Genomic DNA, 19,880 nt, shown 5'->3' on the forward strand with positions numbered 1-19,880 from the left:
CAGTGTAAGGTGTAACAGGGCCCTTATTTCCTAAGGTGTTCTGGGAAAACATGGTCAGTAGCCCACTCATGTGGGCCCATTTGCCAGTCCAGTGCAAGTTTCTAGTGGGAAACTTCTCTGAATGCTCTACTGGGAGATGTTACACCTAGGGACAGAGTTGAATAGAGACCCAGAGTTGAGAACCAAAACCATGTAACCATTTTGGTTCTCTCACAGGCTGGAACTTCATGGATTACGACTCTCCTTTAAATCGTAAGAACACTGAGGTAGGCACAGGATGTAGCTTTGTCATTCATACTGCAAGTATAAAGCAAATGATAATGACAAGTAATATTGGATTCTTATCCCAAATCTGAACACCCCTTAACTTTAGGACAATTCATTTAGATGCAGACCTGGAATTTGATCTCTGTAGAGACGGCAGTCCTCCCACCTAGAGATGGTGAGATCAAGTTTGCATAGAGTAGAAATTGGCTAGGAAGCCAAAGTAAGCCCAAATTGCTTGAGGCTCATTAAGTCTTGGCATACACTTATGTGGCATCATATACATAGAATACTACCCTGCAAGCTATATATGAAGAAATGTCCCTTCACAGAAATGCAGCTGCTTCTGGGGTGGAACACATCAGCTGCTTATCTCTGTAGCAGGTCACCAGTTCTAAACCATTTTAGGTGAGGGAAGTGTTTCCCAACTGGAAGCACATGACCACCCCTGGGTGTTCACATCTAGTCTGAGGGATCCCATGATAGAGGAATAGCATGACTTCAGATCCATGATTCCTATGATAAATGTGCTCCCATGAATATAAGCCATAGAGAGACTGGCTTCTTGAAAGCCAGACCTATTGCATCTCTTCCCTTGGTAAGAAGCAGGCTACACAATTAAGCTGCTCTCTTCTACTCTGGTGGCATTGAGCTGAGCTGCAAGAATGCATATCACCTGCTACCAGTGAGGGTTCCCAGCACTTACCGAGTTTTTTGGCAAGCTTTGCATCTTTCTTGGAATCTACCATCCCAAAGCCGATCCCTTTATCTTCCAGGACCTGGGCTGCAAGCTGTAGAGGAAATCCAGAGAGAGGAGCATACATGACATGGGCACTGCAAGATAGTAAAAAGTCACCATGCCAGCTGGGAATGTCACCTCGGCAACAGGTGACCTACATTCTGGTCCTGGGCAGGGTTGATGGGTGGGTTGCATCACACCCTATCTGACGTGCTACCTGTAGGTCACAGTGATTGTATTTCCTCCCCTGCAGTCATGGAGCTGAGTTAAATTGTGATGCCCTGAGCTGCTAATTGCTCCCAGATATTCAGGTGTTACATTCACAGCCTGAACTAGGGACACTGAAGCAGGAGACATGGCTAGAAAAAGATCTGGGTGTACTGACATGAAACAAACACTTTCCCAAGGCCAGTGGGAATGCGACTCTTGAGGATTAGCAGGCATTTTACCTCATTGTTGCTAAATGCTAGACAATGACATGTGGAAATGAAGGGCCACATTCACTGTGAGAACATGTCACGTCTCAGCCAGGGGCTTTCATGGGACATGGATAGCAGAAATAGAGGAAGAGAGCAGGCCAGTACCTTATCCCTTAGACATGACCCATATGTTCCTTCCTCCATTTTGTTACTGATTTTTCTCTGTCTCCCTTCCCGGCCTGTTTGAACTATTACTCTCTTGAAACACAAAATCAGCAACATTCAGACCTAATGCTTAGGAAACATTTAACAAAGAGAGGAAAGCAGAGAACCCTGCTTCACCTGTGGCAGGTTAAGCTGTTGTGTCAGGATTGATGGTAGTCTTATGTAGAGTTTAGATTATGGTTGTATGGGATGGTTTTGTAGGGATGATCCTGCCTTGGACAGGGGGTTGGATTGGATGGCCTATGGAGGTCTCTTCCAGCCGTACTTCTCTATGACTCTAACTACTGTGTGTTGGGATCCAATCAAACCTTTGCAATGAAAGGCAGAGATGAGTGGGACACCAACCATAAGCAAAGTGAAACAACAACCAGCCTCAGGGAATCAGCTCCAGAAACAGCTCCTCATAGCAAAGCACAACCAGCTCCTCTTCACATCCATGTTGATCACCACCCAAATGAAAATCCTTTTCAGCTCTGCTTTGCAGAATGCCCAGGACCAGGGGTCAGCCAAAGGCACCCACAATCTTGACTTGTAAGAAGTTGGTATGCCAGGGGAGGATGGCAGGGGAGCCACAAAGGGCCCAATCTTTGTTGTGGCAACACAGCCCTGGCTCCTTCCCTGAAGCATGAGTGCCAAGCAAAATGCCTTCACGTGCCCATGTGCTGGGGTTGCCTACGCCTGTCCTTGGCCTTAATGGGGCACTCAAAAGAGGCTGCAGACCGGCTGTAAGAGAGAATGACAAAGGAGGCCTCTGGAGCTGGTGACCTTTTTGTCCCAGTGGGTGTCAGGTTGGGGGATGGCAGGCAGAACACATGGTTTGGGAATTCCAATGTCTCAGTTGCCACGGGGTGGCTCATAAGCTAACCATGGCCACACAACCCCATCCCATGTGGGTCAGGAAGCAGGAATGGAGCCCCAGGGCCCCTGGAGAAAAAGTGTCCCTATTAGGGCATGCTGTGGGCACTGCTTCTGGATATGGCTACAAGCCACAAGATGAAGGAAGGAGAAATACTGCAGACAAATTAGGACAGGGTTTAGGAGCAAGGCACAGCCATGCTGGGGTCTATACTGGTGCAGACACTCTGTGCCCTCCACACCCTGTCTCTAAACAGGCATGAATGTCATACAATGATTCTTCACCCACAGAAGTTCAGTCTGCTAACTTCCCGCTATAAATAGCCCCTGCCCAAGCCCTGGCGGAGGTGAAAATAACAAGAGATTAAGGGAGATAATGAATACTAATAACAGAATTTTCTCACTCTTTCTTTCTCTGGGGGGGATGCAAAGTGGAGACCTCACCAATCACTAGTAGCAGTTCAGTCTATTGCTAACACTTCTGGGGCAAGAAGAGGCAACCTAAGTGGCTGGGCAGAAAGTTGCCTGCCTTAGAGCTGTGATATTATTTTTGAAGCCTCTTGATGCCTGAAGTTCCCCCACACAGTGTATATGCTTCCACTCTTGAATGTGTGGTCACGTTTTGAAGTGTAAGCAGCTGTAGATGGGTGTGGGAGATCACAGAGATGCAGTTGTGAATACAAGTGGGTGTGTGTGAACACCTGGGTTCATGTGCCTGAGGTTTTGAGGGGGTACAGGACAGGCAGGCGACTGTTTGAGTAGCTACTTAGGAATATATACATGTCCATAGGAAATGTGGGAAACAGGAGAAGAGCTGCATGTGAAACAGTAGGACAATGTGTATGTGTGTTGGGGTGGGGGAGTTGACTCTGTGTGTGTGTGTGTGTGTGTGTGTGTGTGTGCGTGTGCGTGTGTGTGTTTGGATATGTAAGGAGAAAATGATACAGTATGGCCAGAGGTGTACATACATGTAAGATTAGACTGGTGTGTGTCTAGAGAGCTGTGTGTCTGGAGGTGGGTTTATCAGTGTGTATGTAAGTGTATACATGTGCATATGTGCTCACATACATTAGCACTGGGTCTATTAGAGTGTACGTGTATGTGCACGTGTATATGTACATGTGAACTTGGATAGAGGTGTGCTGCTAGTGGATAGGTACGAGTGGAGGTGTTCTGGTGAGGGTGTGCATTGGATGAAGGGGTCTGAGCGTATGTGAAAGTCCTGAGTAGTGAGCTGTGCAGGCAATCAGACATCTTTGCTGGGACACCCTTGCTAATAGGATAATGTTAAGCATGTAGTACAGTGTGTGTCCATACACAACACCCTGGGGCCCAGCATTGGGGAATCTCTCCTAGCATGACTTCCCATTGTGGCAGAAGTGGTTGGGGGCCCATCTGAAGAGAGTGCTGCCTTCCCAGTGACAGCCACTCAGGAGCTAACAAGCATGACTATCTTTGCTCAGCCCCCAGCTGGTCAGGGGAGCTTGATGTGGTACCTAGGTATGACCTTGTTCTTGTCACTGCACTTGAGTTGCCATCAAAATATCAGAGCACAGAGAATGCCAGAAACAGAGTAGCTTGGCTGGCTGCCCCCTACTCAAATACAGTATTTGGCATTTATGTATCCGCTTACAGTATATTCTGATTCTGTAATGCTAGTGGGATTTGAATGCAGATAACGTTTCTAATCTCGACAATCCTTTTGGCTCAGAACCTCAGGAGGGAAGGAGCTGTAATGCAAGAACACTGCTTCCCTCCCCCCCTTCCTCCCTCCCCATCCCAAGCATATCCCCACTCTTTTAAATGCAGTTCTCTTGAAGCTTGGGTCCATCTGAGCCCTTGTCATTGAGCCTGCATCAACAGCAAGTAATTTAGCGTTAACAGGTGCATGGTGAGAGGGATGGGAGCCAAGCAGAGGGAAGAATTGGGCTTAACTGGGCATCTTGGATGGCCCCTGTGATGAAGTGCAGTTATGGGGTTTAAATGGCAATGAAGCAGGTTTACATTAACTTTTAGAACAAAACTTTCTAACTAGAAGAACAGTAGAACAGTGGGACAAACTGCCCAGGGAGGTTGTGCCATCACCTTCATTTCAAGAAGAGGCTGGATCTGTCTGTCTGGGATGGGTAAGGAACGGTATGTCCTGAGTTTGTGCAGAGGGTAGGACGAGATGTCCTGTGAGGTCCCTGTTAGCTCTGAGATGCTGTGGTTCCAGATGCCAAGTAGTCAGAATAGCCAGGTGTGTCTAGGGGGCCCGTACAACCCCAGGATGCTGTCTGGATCCTAGGGGGAACATGCCCTCTGTGAAGGCTGGAGTCCTAGCTTCTGACATTGCTTCAAAATCATTATCCCTCCCTACTGATGTCACCACAATCTCCCCTGAGGTTTGCTTGAGCCAATTCCTGATTTTCTCAGCACTGGGACAGCTGGGAGACAGCTCTTTTAGCCCTGGAAGCGGGAGAGAGACACAGGCTTTCCTGGCACTCTGAGGGCAGCAGAGCTGATGGTGCCCCCTTGAATTCCTCTAGACGTCATACAGTGATGGTGAATAAAAGGGATGATCAGATGGAGGCCTGTGGAACTGTTGAGACCTCACAAGTAAGAGAAGCCAAGTTCCTGGAGATCTGTTAGTGAATCAGCCCAAAGCAATTGCTTACATAAGTGTCAAGTCCTGTGGGCTGCTCAGTACTGGACAGTGATACAAATCCCTGTCTCCAGCAGCGGAAAGAAAAATTTCCCTGTCAGATCCTTCCAGCTGTGTCATGCTAAATCCTCCATGCTTACTTAGTCTCAGACTTTGCAGTAGGAAGCTTTTGGGCTGTTTCCAGCCTCACTGGGCAGAGGAGAGGGAGAGAGGTGTTCTGTTAGCAATAGCATGGGGAGGTGGTTCTCAAGGTCTGCATCCCAGACCAGCCTCACCAGACAACAACTCCATTCCTGATATACATGCAAATGCTCACACAAATCCTCATATGGGAAGCCAGTTTTGTTGCCAGTCCCTTTTCAGTGTAGGGTGGCATTTCATTTTGTCACTTGACCTTCCCTCAGCTTCATGGAGTAGCTTTTGCCTCGGATCCCACAAACTCTGAAGCTGTCTTTATTCAGCCCTTGACAGTAGCAGGGAGGGTTGGGGCAACATGTTTGGGTGTCTGAGGGAGTTTGGTATTAATAGCTCATTACTTAGCAAGGACAGTTTCCTTTTGGTCTAACTGGAGGCAGTGAAAGAGTTAAAGACTGGAGGGGAAGGAGGGATAGAAAAACATGGAGGGAGACTTCCCAAATGACTGTATTCTTCCTTTAACTTTCCTTGCCCTTCCTAGTGGCTCCTCTAAGCTCAAGCACATGTTAAAGGCCAGGGCCTGGGTTGTTAATTAGCCTAAAAAAACCATCCCCAGATGCTAGAAGCTTTTACTTGCAGAAGCGGACAAAGACCTGGCTGTTTCTCTGAATGCTTTGGGTCACAGTGCAGCTTTGTAGGCTGACAGACTGTTTTGCTACCTGTATTTCTGCCCCACAGTGGGTTTGCTCTGTCTTTAGAACAAGAAAGCAGCCTGTTGGAAGCCCTCTTTCTTCTTTTCCATGCCTGTCTGCTGCACCCATCACTATAATTCTCTTAGGGGCACTCTGGTGCTTTTGTAGTACAGGTCAGTAGTGTAACTTGGGCATCACAGCTGGAGCAGCTGCCCTGGGCATTGACTTCAGGGGTTGGGTGCAGAAAAATATCAGCTGCTATCAGCTGCTGCACAGCCATGCACGTGTGCTGGTAGCATGGTGGCAACCACAAGTCGCTGCCCTCATGTGTCATGCTGCCTTAGACATCTGGCTGCTTGGTTATGCTTCCGACTGTCACTAGAGCTGAGCAGAGGTGGGGAAGCCCAGATGAGAGGCTCTGGCAAAAGAACACACCCTCTGGCAGTGGGACCAGAGGGAACTTAACCAGTGTCCTTTCCAACCTCAGAGGCCACTCACCCTGGAGTCTCCCCCCTTAGGGTAATGGTACCCTCAAGTCTAATGGCAGGCCTGGAAATATGGAACACATGAAAGTCACTTCAGAAGAATCTCTTCTCTGGTGGTGGAAGGTGGATTTCTCAGCTCATGAGCCAGGAACACAGCTCGTGGGCAGTAATTACATACAATGGAGAAAGCTTGGCCCAATGGAAAGTCAGTGTGCTCTTTGGACACCTTGCCAAAGGTTTAACTTAGTCTTGTATTTTTATCTGAGCTGGGCATCCCTAATTTTAGTGAGCCATCAGCCAAGGCACAAGTTTCCAAAACATGAGCTGGCAAGGTGTTGTGGGAGGTCTGGCACTTTCTCCTCCTGATGTCTACAGGGGGTGGTGGCTTGATTGCCTGGGATTTCCATTAACCACTGCTAGTCAGCATCACTGGGAAGGCGATCCTGTTGACTCAGCTGGGCAAACCGTGGGCCGAACCTCCAGGAGCAGATGGGCACATTGCTTGTCTATGCTGACCTCATCCCCTGTTAGGTGGCTTGGAACCACACCTGCCTCAGGACCCTCAAGCAACCTGACAGGATGAATCCTGATTCACCAGGATTGATTTCAGAAGGCGCAGAGGGAGGGAAGTTAGTGATGCTGCTGAGGCCATTGCTGCTTGGCTTTAGCCAGAAGGGCAGTGGCTTTTACACTCAGGGCCTGTCTCTATCATTAAGGCATGAGCCCACATGGAGTCAGGCCGGTGGCTCAGGGAGATGCTTGGTTTCAGAAAGCACAGCCCCTGCTCCTGCTCCTCAGCATGAAGTGGGAGATAGAAGTAATGCATGGTCCCCAAGAAGACTGCAGCTCACGCTCTTCTCTGCACAGAGCTGGGACTGAGCAGGTGTCAGGGCTGTGGCACCATCTTGTTCCTTTCCCCTCCTGCCCCACCCTCATTCCTAAGTACAAAATTTGGCCTTTTTCATCTGTACTCTGGATAGGCCTGAGGCCCAACCCTGCGTCTCAAACCCCTGGGAATTTGGAGGACTTTAGATCTGGCTCTGAGCTTCCCCATTGAGGCTTGTCTTCTTTTATACTCAAAGCCATCTGCGGCCTGAGTGTAAGAAATAAATTACTGAGACATGCAAGAGAAAAATGGGCCTTTTAATTTAGAGAGAAGCAAAAGAAATGTGCAAGGGGCTGTAGGAAGTGACTTGTAAGGAAAGATGTGGACAAACCTAATTCTGTGTGGGATTAGAGGTGTCGGAAACTTGTTAGCTCCTTGGCTGCATCTTCTTGCCAGGGCAGGATAAAGGTCCCAGAGAGAGAATTTATCATATATTGACAGCTGATCATAGCCAGAGCTCTTCTGTACAACACAGGGGTGAAGGACATGGAAGCTGCCTTCAGGTCTCAGAGGGGGCATGGGTGCCAGAAAGCATGAGGGAGACAGCTATGTAATGAGGAGCATATAGTCAGGAGGAGTGAAATGAAGTAAAGCCAAGACAATTTCAAGAGGGATATGAGGAAACATTGTCTTTAGTCTGATGGGATTATGGAGAAAGCACAGGATGGAGTGCCGGGTGGTTCTGGGCACTGTGTGACCATGGGTAGGTATCTTCCAAGCTGCACCTCAGACTCCTTGGCTGCAATATGAGGATAAGGATACTTTGGGACACTGGATTTTGGCTTGCCCAGGACCTCCTAGCTGACTGAGCCTGGTCCCTTTCCACTACAGACAACTCCAGTGTATAGTCCCTTTCATTAACCGACCATGATCCATGTAAGAACACAAGGCTGGAGAGGATTTCCCTGCTCACTGACTCCAGTTCAACCTGGAAACAGTGGGGTTTACAAAGTAGACTGCCTTAGGGGGCCTTTGCCTGGAAAAGAAGGAGGCCCCCCATGTGCCAAGGGGTTGGTGCTGAAAGCCAGTATGATGGTAGTTTGTGGGGGCTGTGAGAGGGAACACTGTGATATGATGAGTGAAATGGGGGCGATTGCTGCTCCGGGCTTCTGATCACAACTGAACCTAGTTATGGCTATATAGGCCAAGCAGCCAGGGAAGGTAACAGGGGAATTTGTAGGGGGAGATAGGCTTTTTTTAATCAAGAAAGAGGACACTGGTCAGGTTTTATGTCCCCTTGGCTCCTCCTAGGAGACTGTATCAGACTCTCACTGCTCTGACGGTCAGGGACCTTCTTCTCATGTCCAACCTAAATTTATTCAAGGCCAATTGATACCCTCTTGTTCTAATGCCAGCATTGTCCTTTGGCTGAAATAGTTGTCCTCCCTCCAGGTCATTTATGCCTGCCACCCTCTCAGATGTTTCTATAGACAGCAGTGAGCTTAGCCCTTTCAGATGCTGTTTTCTCACATGTGAAGAGTAACCATACACTTCTGTTGGTGATTATTTTTATTTTATGTGGAGGGAAAGAATGCAGAAGGAAGAGAAATGAAGTCGCCATGGGACAGAGGGCACAGGGCGTGTTTCCTCTGTAACACGGAATGGGTCTACATGAGACATTTACCGAGCGGCAGACTAATTCGCTGCTTAGTAAACATCTCAGTGTTTACTGCACCCTTATTAGGCTGGAGGAAACTAATTTACTTCACAGCAGGATGGTACTTGTACGTACAAGTACCATCGTGCTGTGAAGTAAAAAAACTCCACAGCAGTGCATGTGTAGACACTGCCCCAGCTGGCTGGGGCATGCATGAGGGTGCTTGAGTGCGGGGGCTGCCTGCCAGCTAGCCCTGCACTGAAGCACCCTCATGCAGCCAGCCCATCCCAGCATGTTGAGCTGGGGGTAGCAGCCCTGGGCTGGCAGGCTGACCTCTTGGGTTCCCTGCCAGCTGGGGCTGCTCCAACCTGGCTCAATGTGCTGAGCTCCTAGATGCACATTCAAACAGCGTGCTTGGCAGCATTGCACTCTGGAGTTTATTGCTTCTCATTAATTGCATCTGATGTACCCAGGCAGCATCAGATTGATCACAAAGTGGCATCAGAACAGCTGTCTGCACTCATGGCACCCATGGAAGAGCATGAGGCTTACTTCATTAATATCTGCTGCACCCTTTGTGACCCTTGAGGCACTGGGGAAGGGTGATGTGCTGTTTCCTAAGGATGAGATCACATGGCCTGTGGATTTGTTTGGCTAGGGAAGGAGTGGAAATCCTGGATCTGACTCCAAAGAAACTAGACAAACATTGTGGAAGAGAGCCAGAAAGTAGGGCAGGGCAGCACCTTAGAGACTGACTGGGTCAGAGGCATAAGCTTCCATAGTCACCAATCCTGCACTGGCTAAGGGTGATGGGCTTGGAGAAGTGGCATCCCCTGGATGGTTTCCTGCTGTCCAGGTATCTCATGAAAGGCATGTAATAACACCTAGACCTCAGAGCAGCCCTTGCTTTGCACAGTGTCGGCATACTGGCACAAGCTTTTCTCCCTCAGGGCTCTGTTGTGTCTCTAGGTGATGCCTGCAGAGCAGTTGGTCTTGGGATGAAGCCAGTGACCAGCTGAATGCTTGAACTTCTGTAGAGAGCAGAGTTCTTTAAGCACTGGGGTCACATTTGTTCCCTATTCCCTTGCAGTTGTGGTATCTTAGAGACCCCAGACTATTTGTGGAACTACCAATCTTTCTCAAAAGTCTCCCCTCTGCTCATAGGTTATCAGATTTCAGCACCATCTAACCAAAGCACAAACCTTTTCTCCCAAATAAGCCATGAACCTAGACCTTGACCCTTTCCCCACTTTAGTCTTAATCTGGGGCTTGGATCTCTTGCCTACCTTCGCCTCTCTAATAATAGTTGTGGTTCTTGGGCACCAGGGAGAGGTTATTTGATGTTATGAGCAGATCTCCTCCAGGTGGTTAGGAATGTTATGGGGTTTCGCCTTGTTCTGAAGCAGCTGAGGCTGACCACTGCCAGAGGCAGAATGCCAAACACCAGACCTGATCTGAAATAGGAAGCACAATGCACCTCTTCTCTTACATTAAATGAGACTGGTTTTAGGTGGGGCAGCAAGCCATGAAATGTCAGCCTGTGACTGCTGCTGCTGCAGAGCTAAAAATGGTCAGGCTAGCTCAGCTTCTTTATTAAGGCACTTGCACATGCAGGTGGGACTAAGGGACAATGGAGGGGGAGCACAGCCAAGAGACTTTAATGAAGGGAACAAGAATGAAGGACCTGCTGGGTTGCAGGCTGCCCCACCAGTGTGAGATAACCCAAGCTCTTTGCTAAAGCCTCCCATTTCAGCGGCAAAGCCCCTAATCCCTCTGATCATTACTGGTGTTACATTATTCCTTGAGATGAGTGCCGGCACACTGAAAGGAGAAATAATTTAATTTGCAATGCTTGCTGCCGAGCTTGGAGAGAGGAGGAGGCAGCTCCAATGAAGAAAGGTCTGGGAACTGATGGCGTGAGACAGGAGAAAATGAACAGGGGATAACAAAGAAGCACTGGTCTGTGTGTGTCCATCCATGTGTGTGCATGGTCTTCTCTTTTTGTGCCCAGTCCAGAGAGGTCAGCAGTCTCTTACAGTCTAACTCTTTAGCTTAATCTATGCTGTCTCATGCTTTAAGCTCTGAGGGTCCTTGCTTCATACCCTGGTGTCAGCTAAGGTGGAAGCTGTTATTGTGTCACACTGTGGGCACTATATAGAGTGGCCATTAAAGAAATCTGGGACAGTAAGGATACTGTCCCCTTACTCCCCACCAAGTCAGAGGTGCTGCTGCAGGCTGTGGAAAAGGCTGGCCGTCAGAAATGCAGGAATAGTCTGTAGGGGAGGTGGAGCTGCCTGGTGCACCATGCCTTTCCACCTCCCTGCTGGATTGTGCCCCACGCCTGGGATTCTCATTTTAATTTTCCCCAGCTGTCTGGGACCAGCCTTTGAAATCTGGGACTGACCTGGCCAAACTGGGACATATGGTTCCCCCAGTGCTATACAAGTAATAACTATGGCTGATAGCTTACTATAGCAGCAGGCCTTAGGCAGCAAGAGAGGGCAGAAGAGAAGGATCATGTAGCCAAGACCTGGAAACCACCAACAGGCAACCAGAGGCTGCTCAGTGACCACCCTGAGGTGCTGCCATTTTGCAGCACTGTTCCACTCCATATGGGTATCAGTCGCCAAGCATCCCCGACAGCACAAAAGATTGAGAGGACACCTGCCCAGCAGTAACCTACAAGATGGAGCTAAATGGATGCTCCCTGCAGCTGCCGGCAGAGAGAGCAGTGCCAATCCTGGCTTCTCTGCGATGGGCAGGAGGAGGGATGAAAGAACTGGAACCAGGGCCCCCTCCTAGCCAGGCAGCAGCTGATGAGCAGATGCCAGGAAATGCTGCAGCTTTATCACCTCTGACAGAGAACCGGCTGCCTGCCTGCACTGAGGAGGAGTTAACTGCTGCCAAAGAACAAGAGCTTACCCCCTTACGAGCAGTAAGGTCACCCAGAGGCAGGTTTTGCATGACCAAAGCCTGAGTAGGAAACCCCTGACCACAGGGCAGGACTTCAGAGGGGGACTCTGTTGAGGGACTTGGAGGCCTAACAAATCCCAACCTGCCATGGCTGTCGGTTATGGTGGCATCTGTGGCCATGCCCAGGTCCAGAGTATCTCAGCAGGCTGGCAGTAGGTGCGTGGACCCTCTGAGAGGACTGCCATCTGTTGGGCCCTTGCATATCAACAACAATACAGAGGGGCCTCGGACAAACTTGTTTGCTTACTCTAGGCTCTGTAACACTCAGGTAGCTACCTGGACTTGTGCAGTGATATGTCTGATACTCCCTCACTAAGCTGGTTATCTCCTCCGCTTGAGAAGGCCTGCGTCAGCATGGACACCCATGGGCAGACTGTGCCCATGACACTGCTGCACAGTGGCTGCTTTGGAAATGCCTTGCTGTGCATTGTGTTCACCCTGCTGACAGCTCAGCAAGACACTTATGCATGTGCTTAAATTTCATCGGGGCCACCAGTGTTTCTCTGGCTCAGCGGCTGATGCAGCCTATCCTACTGTATCGCCCCCATCCACCTATGGATTCTAGGAGCAAATGCTCCAGCTCCTGGGCAGTGTTATTACGTGCTGTGAACAGGCAGCAAAGAAGTTGCTAGGAAGAGGTGAAATGCCCTCCAGCCCAGACCAGTCACTAACTCCTTTCTCCTCAGTCCCCAACGCCCCTGCCCCGGCACTAGCAACATCCACTGCTTCATCAATATGTTTTGCAGAAATCATCTTCAGGAGTGAACAGATGACTGAGTCTTCCTGTCTCATTCAGCCCTTGGCCTCACACCTTAGATTACCAGAGAGAGGTGTAGGTGTGATGTGCTCTAGACCTGGAATGAACCTCATCAACCCACCTCTCTGCTCCCTCAGCCCCTTTTGGGAGTGTACAGTATTTTAAGCCTGTTGTCCTTTGGTAGTTCTTTGCATAGGAGACCAAGACCTGCTAATAGCTCAGGCAGAGGTATGGCCTGTTTGGGAATCCTGACCAGGCTGGGAGCTGAGCTGCTCAGGCCTGTCAAACCTGAAACACTTCTGGGCATGCCCAGCTGCACTTTAAAATTGAAAACTGAGAGGTCTGTGGGCTCTAGGGGCTTTTAGGGATAGTTGGGTGAGGTCTTGAGGCTTGGGGCCAGGGACCCAAGTCATCTTGTTGACCTAGGCCTCAATGAGTTGCCCAGGTGACATGGGAAGTTTGTGGAGGAGCAGCAAGCAGCACCCATAGATCTCCTCAATTCTAAACTAGGGATACTCCTGCTCTAAGCCCTGGATCTGTCCTGAAAAATGAATATTTCCAAGCACATTTAACAAGATAGCTATTGCATGTTTAATAGGTGACATTGTTATGTGGACACAAACTTCATGAGGAACATTGCCCAGAAAACATAAAAGATACCGTCATCTGTCAAGCTTCCATAAACACATGTTTAGGAATCAATTGCCATTTATGTAGCACCAAATAACCACCTTTTTAAATAGCAGTGTCTTGGTAGTATCCATGACAAACATTTCACCCAGAGATCAGGAGGTCTGTGGCACTGCTATTAACCTAGCTTTGCAAAATTCTATTCCCTTGTTTGCTTGGGCAAACCATCATCATCATTATTATTATTATCATTATTATTATTATCATTACTATTATGCAAATAAAATATCCTTAGCATTCCAGTTATCTTCAATGTTAAATTGAGTGAGTCAACTTGGAGATTTTTGGACCTGAGTCAGTATGTGCTCGGGATGGGTTAACCTTCCAACGTCCAGTTGCTAGTTTCTTATGATGAAGCATATTTAACCCCACACCTGAAAGATAAAGTGTCACTGTCCCTTTAATCCTTCATTTCTCCAAACAGAGATATTCAGTTACTGGACAGCATTTCTAAGGGCCTTGTTACATGCCACACTGTAAGCCACACAAATGTTGATCAGTTTAGTACTAGCTTGCAGTCACACCCTCAATTTGGGAGGCACATCTGCAACCAGTGGCTGCACCTTAATGGAACAGAAGTGGGGCTATGCAGATCAAGAAATAATCCTGCCCTGGAGTGGCATAAATTTTTGCTGCATAACAGGTTTTTTAAGCCCCTTAAAGGTGTTAACATGCAGACAATCCAGGGGTTAAGAGCTCCAGGAGCTGTGCAACATTACCATGTAACAAGGCCCTGAGTCCAAGGAGGAACATAAATACCTAAAGCCTCCTTTCTTCCCAAATCCAAACACCGCAGCATAATCCAGGATATTACAGGTAGCATTTTGTGCTACAAGTTCATCAGGTAATTCTTACCTCATTCCACTTTACTGAGGATCAGTTACTTAGGTCTTTCCTCTCCCTGAATTATTAATTGTATGTTTTCTAGCTCAGAAAGGAACAGTTATATTGAGGTCACTAACGAGCAGCTACAGAGGAACTCCCAGCAGGCAACAGTGTCAGAAATACAGGACAGTTTCTGTGCCAGCATGGACAGGGGGCTTTTAAGAATAAGATGCAAATAATGTCTTTGTGGCACTGTTTACTAAGGGCTCCTCTGCAGATGATTCCTTGTCAGGTAGAGCATTGGGTTCAAATCAGCCTACAAGTGAAACTGCTTGTGTAAAATAAGCAATCCAGACATTTGCTCTGAATTCAGCCTGCAACCTCCAGTCTTCCAGAGATTTGGAAGAGCGTGATCTAGTGTGCAACCCATTATTGGGTTTTGCAGGGTTTCTTGGTTTTGGCTGGGTGCAGAAATCCTGACACACAACCCAGCAGGGATGTTTCCTGAGAGGGTAGTGCTGGAAAGCCTAGTCTCTTAAGCTTTCCAGTCCCAGAGATTCCACCTACATCCAGACCAGCATCCTAGCCTCTTGGTCCCTGTCCCATCTGACCTTCCCAAGGTCTCTTTCCAAGTATCTGCAAACTGCCCTGCAGTTGTAGACCCCAGCTCAAACAGGGATACAGCCCAACACAGACATACATGCACTAGCACTTACCTCCAGAACCATCTCTGTCATCTGAAACTGCTTCTGAGAGACTTTATCAGAACCCGTGGGCTCATGGAAGAGCAGGCAGAGCATGTCATACTTCTTCAGTGCCTGCTTATAGTTCTTCTCGTTCAGGTCAATCACCCGATCCTTCCCATCGTAGGTGGGGAAATTCAGTCCTTCTTCTGCCTTGCAGCAGAAAAGCAGGTACAAACCTGCCACAAGCCAGAAAGCCACCTTCATTGGGGCAATGGGTGTCCAACCTTTTCTTGTTTATCTGGGGAGAGAGACAATGTGTGGAGCTTATGTTTCCTCTGCCTTCCGAATGACCAGTCCAGCTCTTCAAGGCCAAGTGGGAAGCAGCAAACTTTGCAATCCTGGGCTCAAGACAAAGAGACAGACAGGAGAAGCTGTGAGGCCAAGCCCCTGGATACCTTACATAGCTCTGCCTGGCTTCTGTGTCATTAGGAACTCCATTTTTAGGAAGCAGTTGTTTCAGGCTAAAAATAAACCCTGCAATGAATAAAAAGGACAGATATGACACCATTGAGGGACTTGCTGGCACTCTGCATCCTCTGAGAGAAAGAGAGAGAGGGAGTGAGTGAGCGAGAGAGAGACAGAGAGAGAATGGGAGGATGTTGCTATTGAGAACACAAGCAGGCAGATTTTACCAAGGAAAGACATTCAGTTATATAGGAATCGAAGTACAATGTGTCCTAGTAGGACTTTTTAAAATAGTTACTGGGGCACTAAAGATACTTTTCCTTCTAAATACCATGGATTCATGCGTAGATATTGGAATGTTTGGATTCTGGAAAGAACTGAACAAGCTGATCAATACTGCAGCAGAATTGTGATGAAATGTCTAAGAATGAGTCATAAAATCATAGAATCATATAAAATGAGGATTGGAAGGGGACCTCAGGAGGGTCCAATCCATTTAGTCCAACCCTCTGCTCAAAGCAGGACCATCCCTACTATATCATTCCAGTCAGGGCTTTGTCGAGCTGAACCTCAAAAACCTCCAAGGATGGATCTTCCACCACCTCTCTAGGTAACCCATTCCAGTGCTTCACCCCCCTCTCCATCAGGTCACTCCATCAGGAAGTATGCCACATCCCTCCACCCTGAGGGAGCAAGAACAGTGAAGACCTTTGGTGTCCTCACCTCCTTCTAGGATGTTAAGCAAGGGTGATCAGTTTGGTTCAGTGGGTCATGCACCCTACCCATTCAGTTTCTTCTCCTCACTGCAAGGAATTGGACTGTCAGTGGAGTTGGGTCCTTCATGCCTCAATATCCCTGTGATCTGGAAGTGTGCAGAAACTTACCTTACAGAGGAGCTAGCATTTATCAACCCCCACACTTCACTGCGAACTGACTGAAGCATTAAAATAGCAAAGGATTCAATGGTGGGTACACATGCCTACATGTGTGTGTCAAGCAGGAGGGGAGCTTTGTGCGTAGGGTTAACACATCCCTCAGGACAATGGACAGAGGCCAGGTGTCTCTCCTGATCCTGTTCCCCCTCAGAGCAACTTCTGCCCTGTTGCTTATGGGGCATTGACTATAGTGTGACCTCCAGAGGTGGGGTGGCTAGTTCATAAAATTTGTCCCCATAGAAGGTAGTCCTGGCTGACAGCTCCTCCCTAGGATCTCTCAAGTAAGGTGTCCTAGGTGTGCCTCTTTCCTCTTCCATCTACATGAAGCTGCTGAGAGCACAGGAGTAGGTGAGTTGCAGTGTCTCCAACACTGTCAATGACACCTCCTTTGTGTCTCCCTCTGATCCAGATGTTACTGTTGCCAACCTTACCCCATGTCTGGCAGGAAGTGGGGCCTGGAAGAAAGCCAGCTAGCTGCAGCTCAGCCCTGCCAAGATGGGGGTGAAGCTGATCTTCAGGAGGAAGCATTCTGAGGACCTGGAAAAATTCAGTTCAGCTGAGGGCATGTGCCTCATCAACACTGGAGGGACCTGCCACCTGCAGGTCATGGAGCCACAGAATATTCCACCACCCACTTGTTCCCACTACATGTACCAGAGATGCACAGAAAGGCCAAGCTGATGGCTCAGAGAAATCCAGAGCACACTGTCTCAGAAGAGACCAAGAGTGGTTCAGCTCTGCTCTGAGTCACTCAGGGCCTCTCCTGAGGTAGGTGTCTACATGGCAGCAGGCCCAGGGTTGGGAGGGTAGCCATAGAAACATGTCTGCAGTCTGCATCAGCCACCAGAACAGTGTTCTTTGCCATATGGACAAAGGCACAATGGCCGTATGACACTTCCTGGCAGATGCCAGTCTTGCCTCACCCCTCTTGATTGGGCTATTGCAGCAGTGTGCACATGAGTCTATGTGGGAAAGTTACCTGCCCGCCTTCTGAATGAGGCAGGGCAGTGACAACACAGCATACCTGGTTTCTGCTCAGTGTACTGCCTGGTGACTGAAATTCAAGGTCCAAGTGCAAAAACCTCAAAGACTGATGCCTGTGTTATCGTAGCGCCTCCTCAGCAGGGGTGGGTTTAGGGGTGTGCAGCTGTGTGGTCACACCTCACTTCCACTGCCACTGTCTCTGGCCAAGCCCATCACCCTGTGCAGCCTCTCCCTACAGCTGAAGTCCCCAGGGCAGCAGGGGACACTGTGGGGCTGGGCAGGGAGCAAGTACAGGGAGGGGAGACCTACCTACTGCTGCATTTGTCATTGCTGACCCTCCTGCCCCACTCAACTGTGGGCTGCAGCTGTGTGGGAAGTCTGACTTGACATGGGACAGCAGCAGCTGTGGGTGGGTTTTCTCTTTCTGCACCTGCTCCCTTAGGTGTCCCTGCTGGCTGGGAACAGGTGTTGGAAGAGGAAACCCACCCTCACGCTGCCATCTCGGTCCTAGGCTGATGCAGGCATGGGGGGAGCCCCAGAGCTGCTCCTGGCCCACTCCAGCTGGACTGCAGGAAGCAGCTATGGGAAAACTGGAGTTGGCCAGGCACAGTGGTGGAGGGGGACAGGTCTCCCCTTCCTATACCTGCTCCCTGCCCCACCCCCACTACATCCCCTGCTGGCCCAGGAGCTCCAATCATGCCTCACTCCCAACTCCTACCATGGTCAGAGGAGTGATGTGCATCACCTCCTTTACCAAATCCTAGATCTGTCCCAGCTCCTCAGCATTTCCATCACTTCCTGTCTCCCATGTAAATGACATTGGTCTGCAACTCAATGTCCTAAAGCTGGAGCCTGAGAGAGCTGGGTACAAGGTGGTCTTTGTGGCAGGCCTATACCTTTGAAATAAACTCCCTCCAGAATCTCACTGAGGTAGAAACCTGGCCTTTTTAGAAACACCTGCAAGACTGGTGTCCTCACTGATGAGTGTGCTGGTAGAGTGGGCTGATTAAGCACTGGAGGCTTAAGCTGCAGAAGTAGCATTATGGTTGTAGGCTCTTTAGAACCTATAACTGCACAAGATGCTGGCTGAAGCCTGGACGGTAACTCTGTGTGTTTCAGAGCATGCAGCCAAATGCCTGTGAAATGAAACACTTGGTCGAATTTGTGGGCTGGGACTTTTCAAAAGCTGTTTCCCAAATGTTGCTCTCCTTCTATCTCTGCAGATCGTAGCTCTTGAGGGACTGCTTCACTTTTTCTATTTCACAAGCTATTTTTAAGTGGTTTCTCTCCAGTCTGAATAACACTGTGAGTGGCCTAATAATAGATGAAACCCAATTTTCAATTTCCCCTCCTTTTTTACATTTTTTAACGATAATCTTAGTCCCAGCAAAAGCAACTGCTCTATTAGCCATGGAATCAGTATCTATCTATCTATCTATCTATCTATCTATTAGCTTTCCTAATATCAGTGCCATAGCAAGGAAGGTTGGTGCCCAGGGCAAGCCCACAGTGGCAGCCCGCCCTTGCCCTGTGCACAGATCCTGGGGGCACATGTCCCCTCCCCCCCCAATGCTTGCCTGGGTGTGTACGCAGCAGTGGGAGCCCCCCGCCCCCCAGATGAGCTGCTTGTGGCTCCATCCTGCACCCTGCCCTGGCTGGGCAGCTCCTGCCCCAGTCCCTGCCCCTCTTCTTCCTCAGTGGGGGGCCTCTATCTGCCTGCCCCACCCCTTCCCTCTGTCTGCCCCTTCCCTCCCACAACAGACTCACCAGCCAGACAATGCTCTCCAAGCTATCGGGCTGGCTGCGTGTATGCTGCGGCTACATGCATGCATGCATGCATGTGGCATTTATCAGCCACATCAGCCAAGACTTTTGGAAATATTTGTAACAAAATATTGACTCATGACTCACCTGTTGGGGCCCCTTTGCTTTCGTGCCTGGGGCAGTTGCCCTACTTACCCCCCTTCCCCCTTTGCTATGGTACTGCCTAATATGACAGGGGCCTATGACTATATTATTCAGTTTAAGATCAAAGCAAAAACAAATATAACGTCATTAGAATGAGTTAAAGCCAGTCTGCAGGGCTGTGAAATAGGAGCTACATTACTAGGACCAGTTAACAGAGAGAAGAATTGCACAAGAAAGGCTAGCTTGATTGGTGGAACATCAAGGCCATTAAAGAGGAGAGAGGGTCCTTAATACCTGTGCAATGAAGAATTTAGAAGGAATCAGGTAGATTTGAATGAGCCATGAATTCAGTTGACTCCCTTAGCACTGCCTGACTAGAAAGGCTGCTGCCACTGCCAAGCAGTTGATTTTAAACATTGTGTGGAGAAGGAATCAAAATGGGAGGGGGGGGGTGTGCAACTGCACCAATGCACTCTTACCTCTGTCTTCACCTAGCCATGGGTAGCAGAAGGGCAATCTTCTCTTTCATGGGTGTATCTTCAAGCCCAGACATGTAGTAGTAAAGCTGCTCTAGGGGCACTGCTTTACAAGCTTGGTCTTCAGCGTGCCTGAGAACAGCTGCCAGGAACAAGCCTGGAGCAACCTCACAGCTGTGTTTTCTGGTCTGGAGTGTGCAATTGGGATTTGATGGTGGGGGGTGTTCAAGAAGAGTCCAG

The 19,880-nt window shown here is 48.9% G+C and overlaps 1 protein-coding gene and 1 long non-coding RNA gene across 2 annotated transcripts in view; one reads left to right on the plus strand and one right to left on the minus strand.

Moving 5' to 3' along the window:
- The window catches only part of CASQ2 (calsequestrin 2), a 50,976-nt gene extending 35,570 nt beyond the window's left edge, over positions 1-15,406 (minus strand). Inside the window, exons 1-2 of the mRNA XM_006261474.4 lie at positions 14,903-15,406; positions 971-1,055 (exon numbers count right to left, since the gene is read on the minus strand). Of these exons, the coding sequence (XP_006261536.1) occupies positions 971-1,055; positions 14,903-15,136 (319 nt within the window). The 5' untranslated portion in view covers positions 15,137-15,406. The remainder of the gene's footprint in view (positions 1-970; positions 1,056-14,902) is intronic.
- On the plus strand, positions 213-18,199 carry LOC109280286 (uncharacterized). Its single transcript, XR_002086546.2, has 3 exons — positions 213-266; positions 1,041-1,152; positions 16,682-18,199. It is a non-coding gene; the product is annotated as an uncharacterized LOC109280286 (long non-coding RNA).
- Positions 18,200-19,880: the final 1,681 nt, after the last annotated feature.

This window comes from Alligator mississippiensis, chromosome 1 (assembly GCF_030867095.1).
Source record: "Alligator mississippiensis isolate rAllMis1 chromosome 1, rAllMis1, whole genome shotgun sequence".
NCBI lineage: Eukaryota > Metazoa > Chordata > Crocodylia > Alligatoridae > Alligator > Alligator mississippiensis.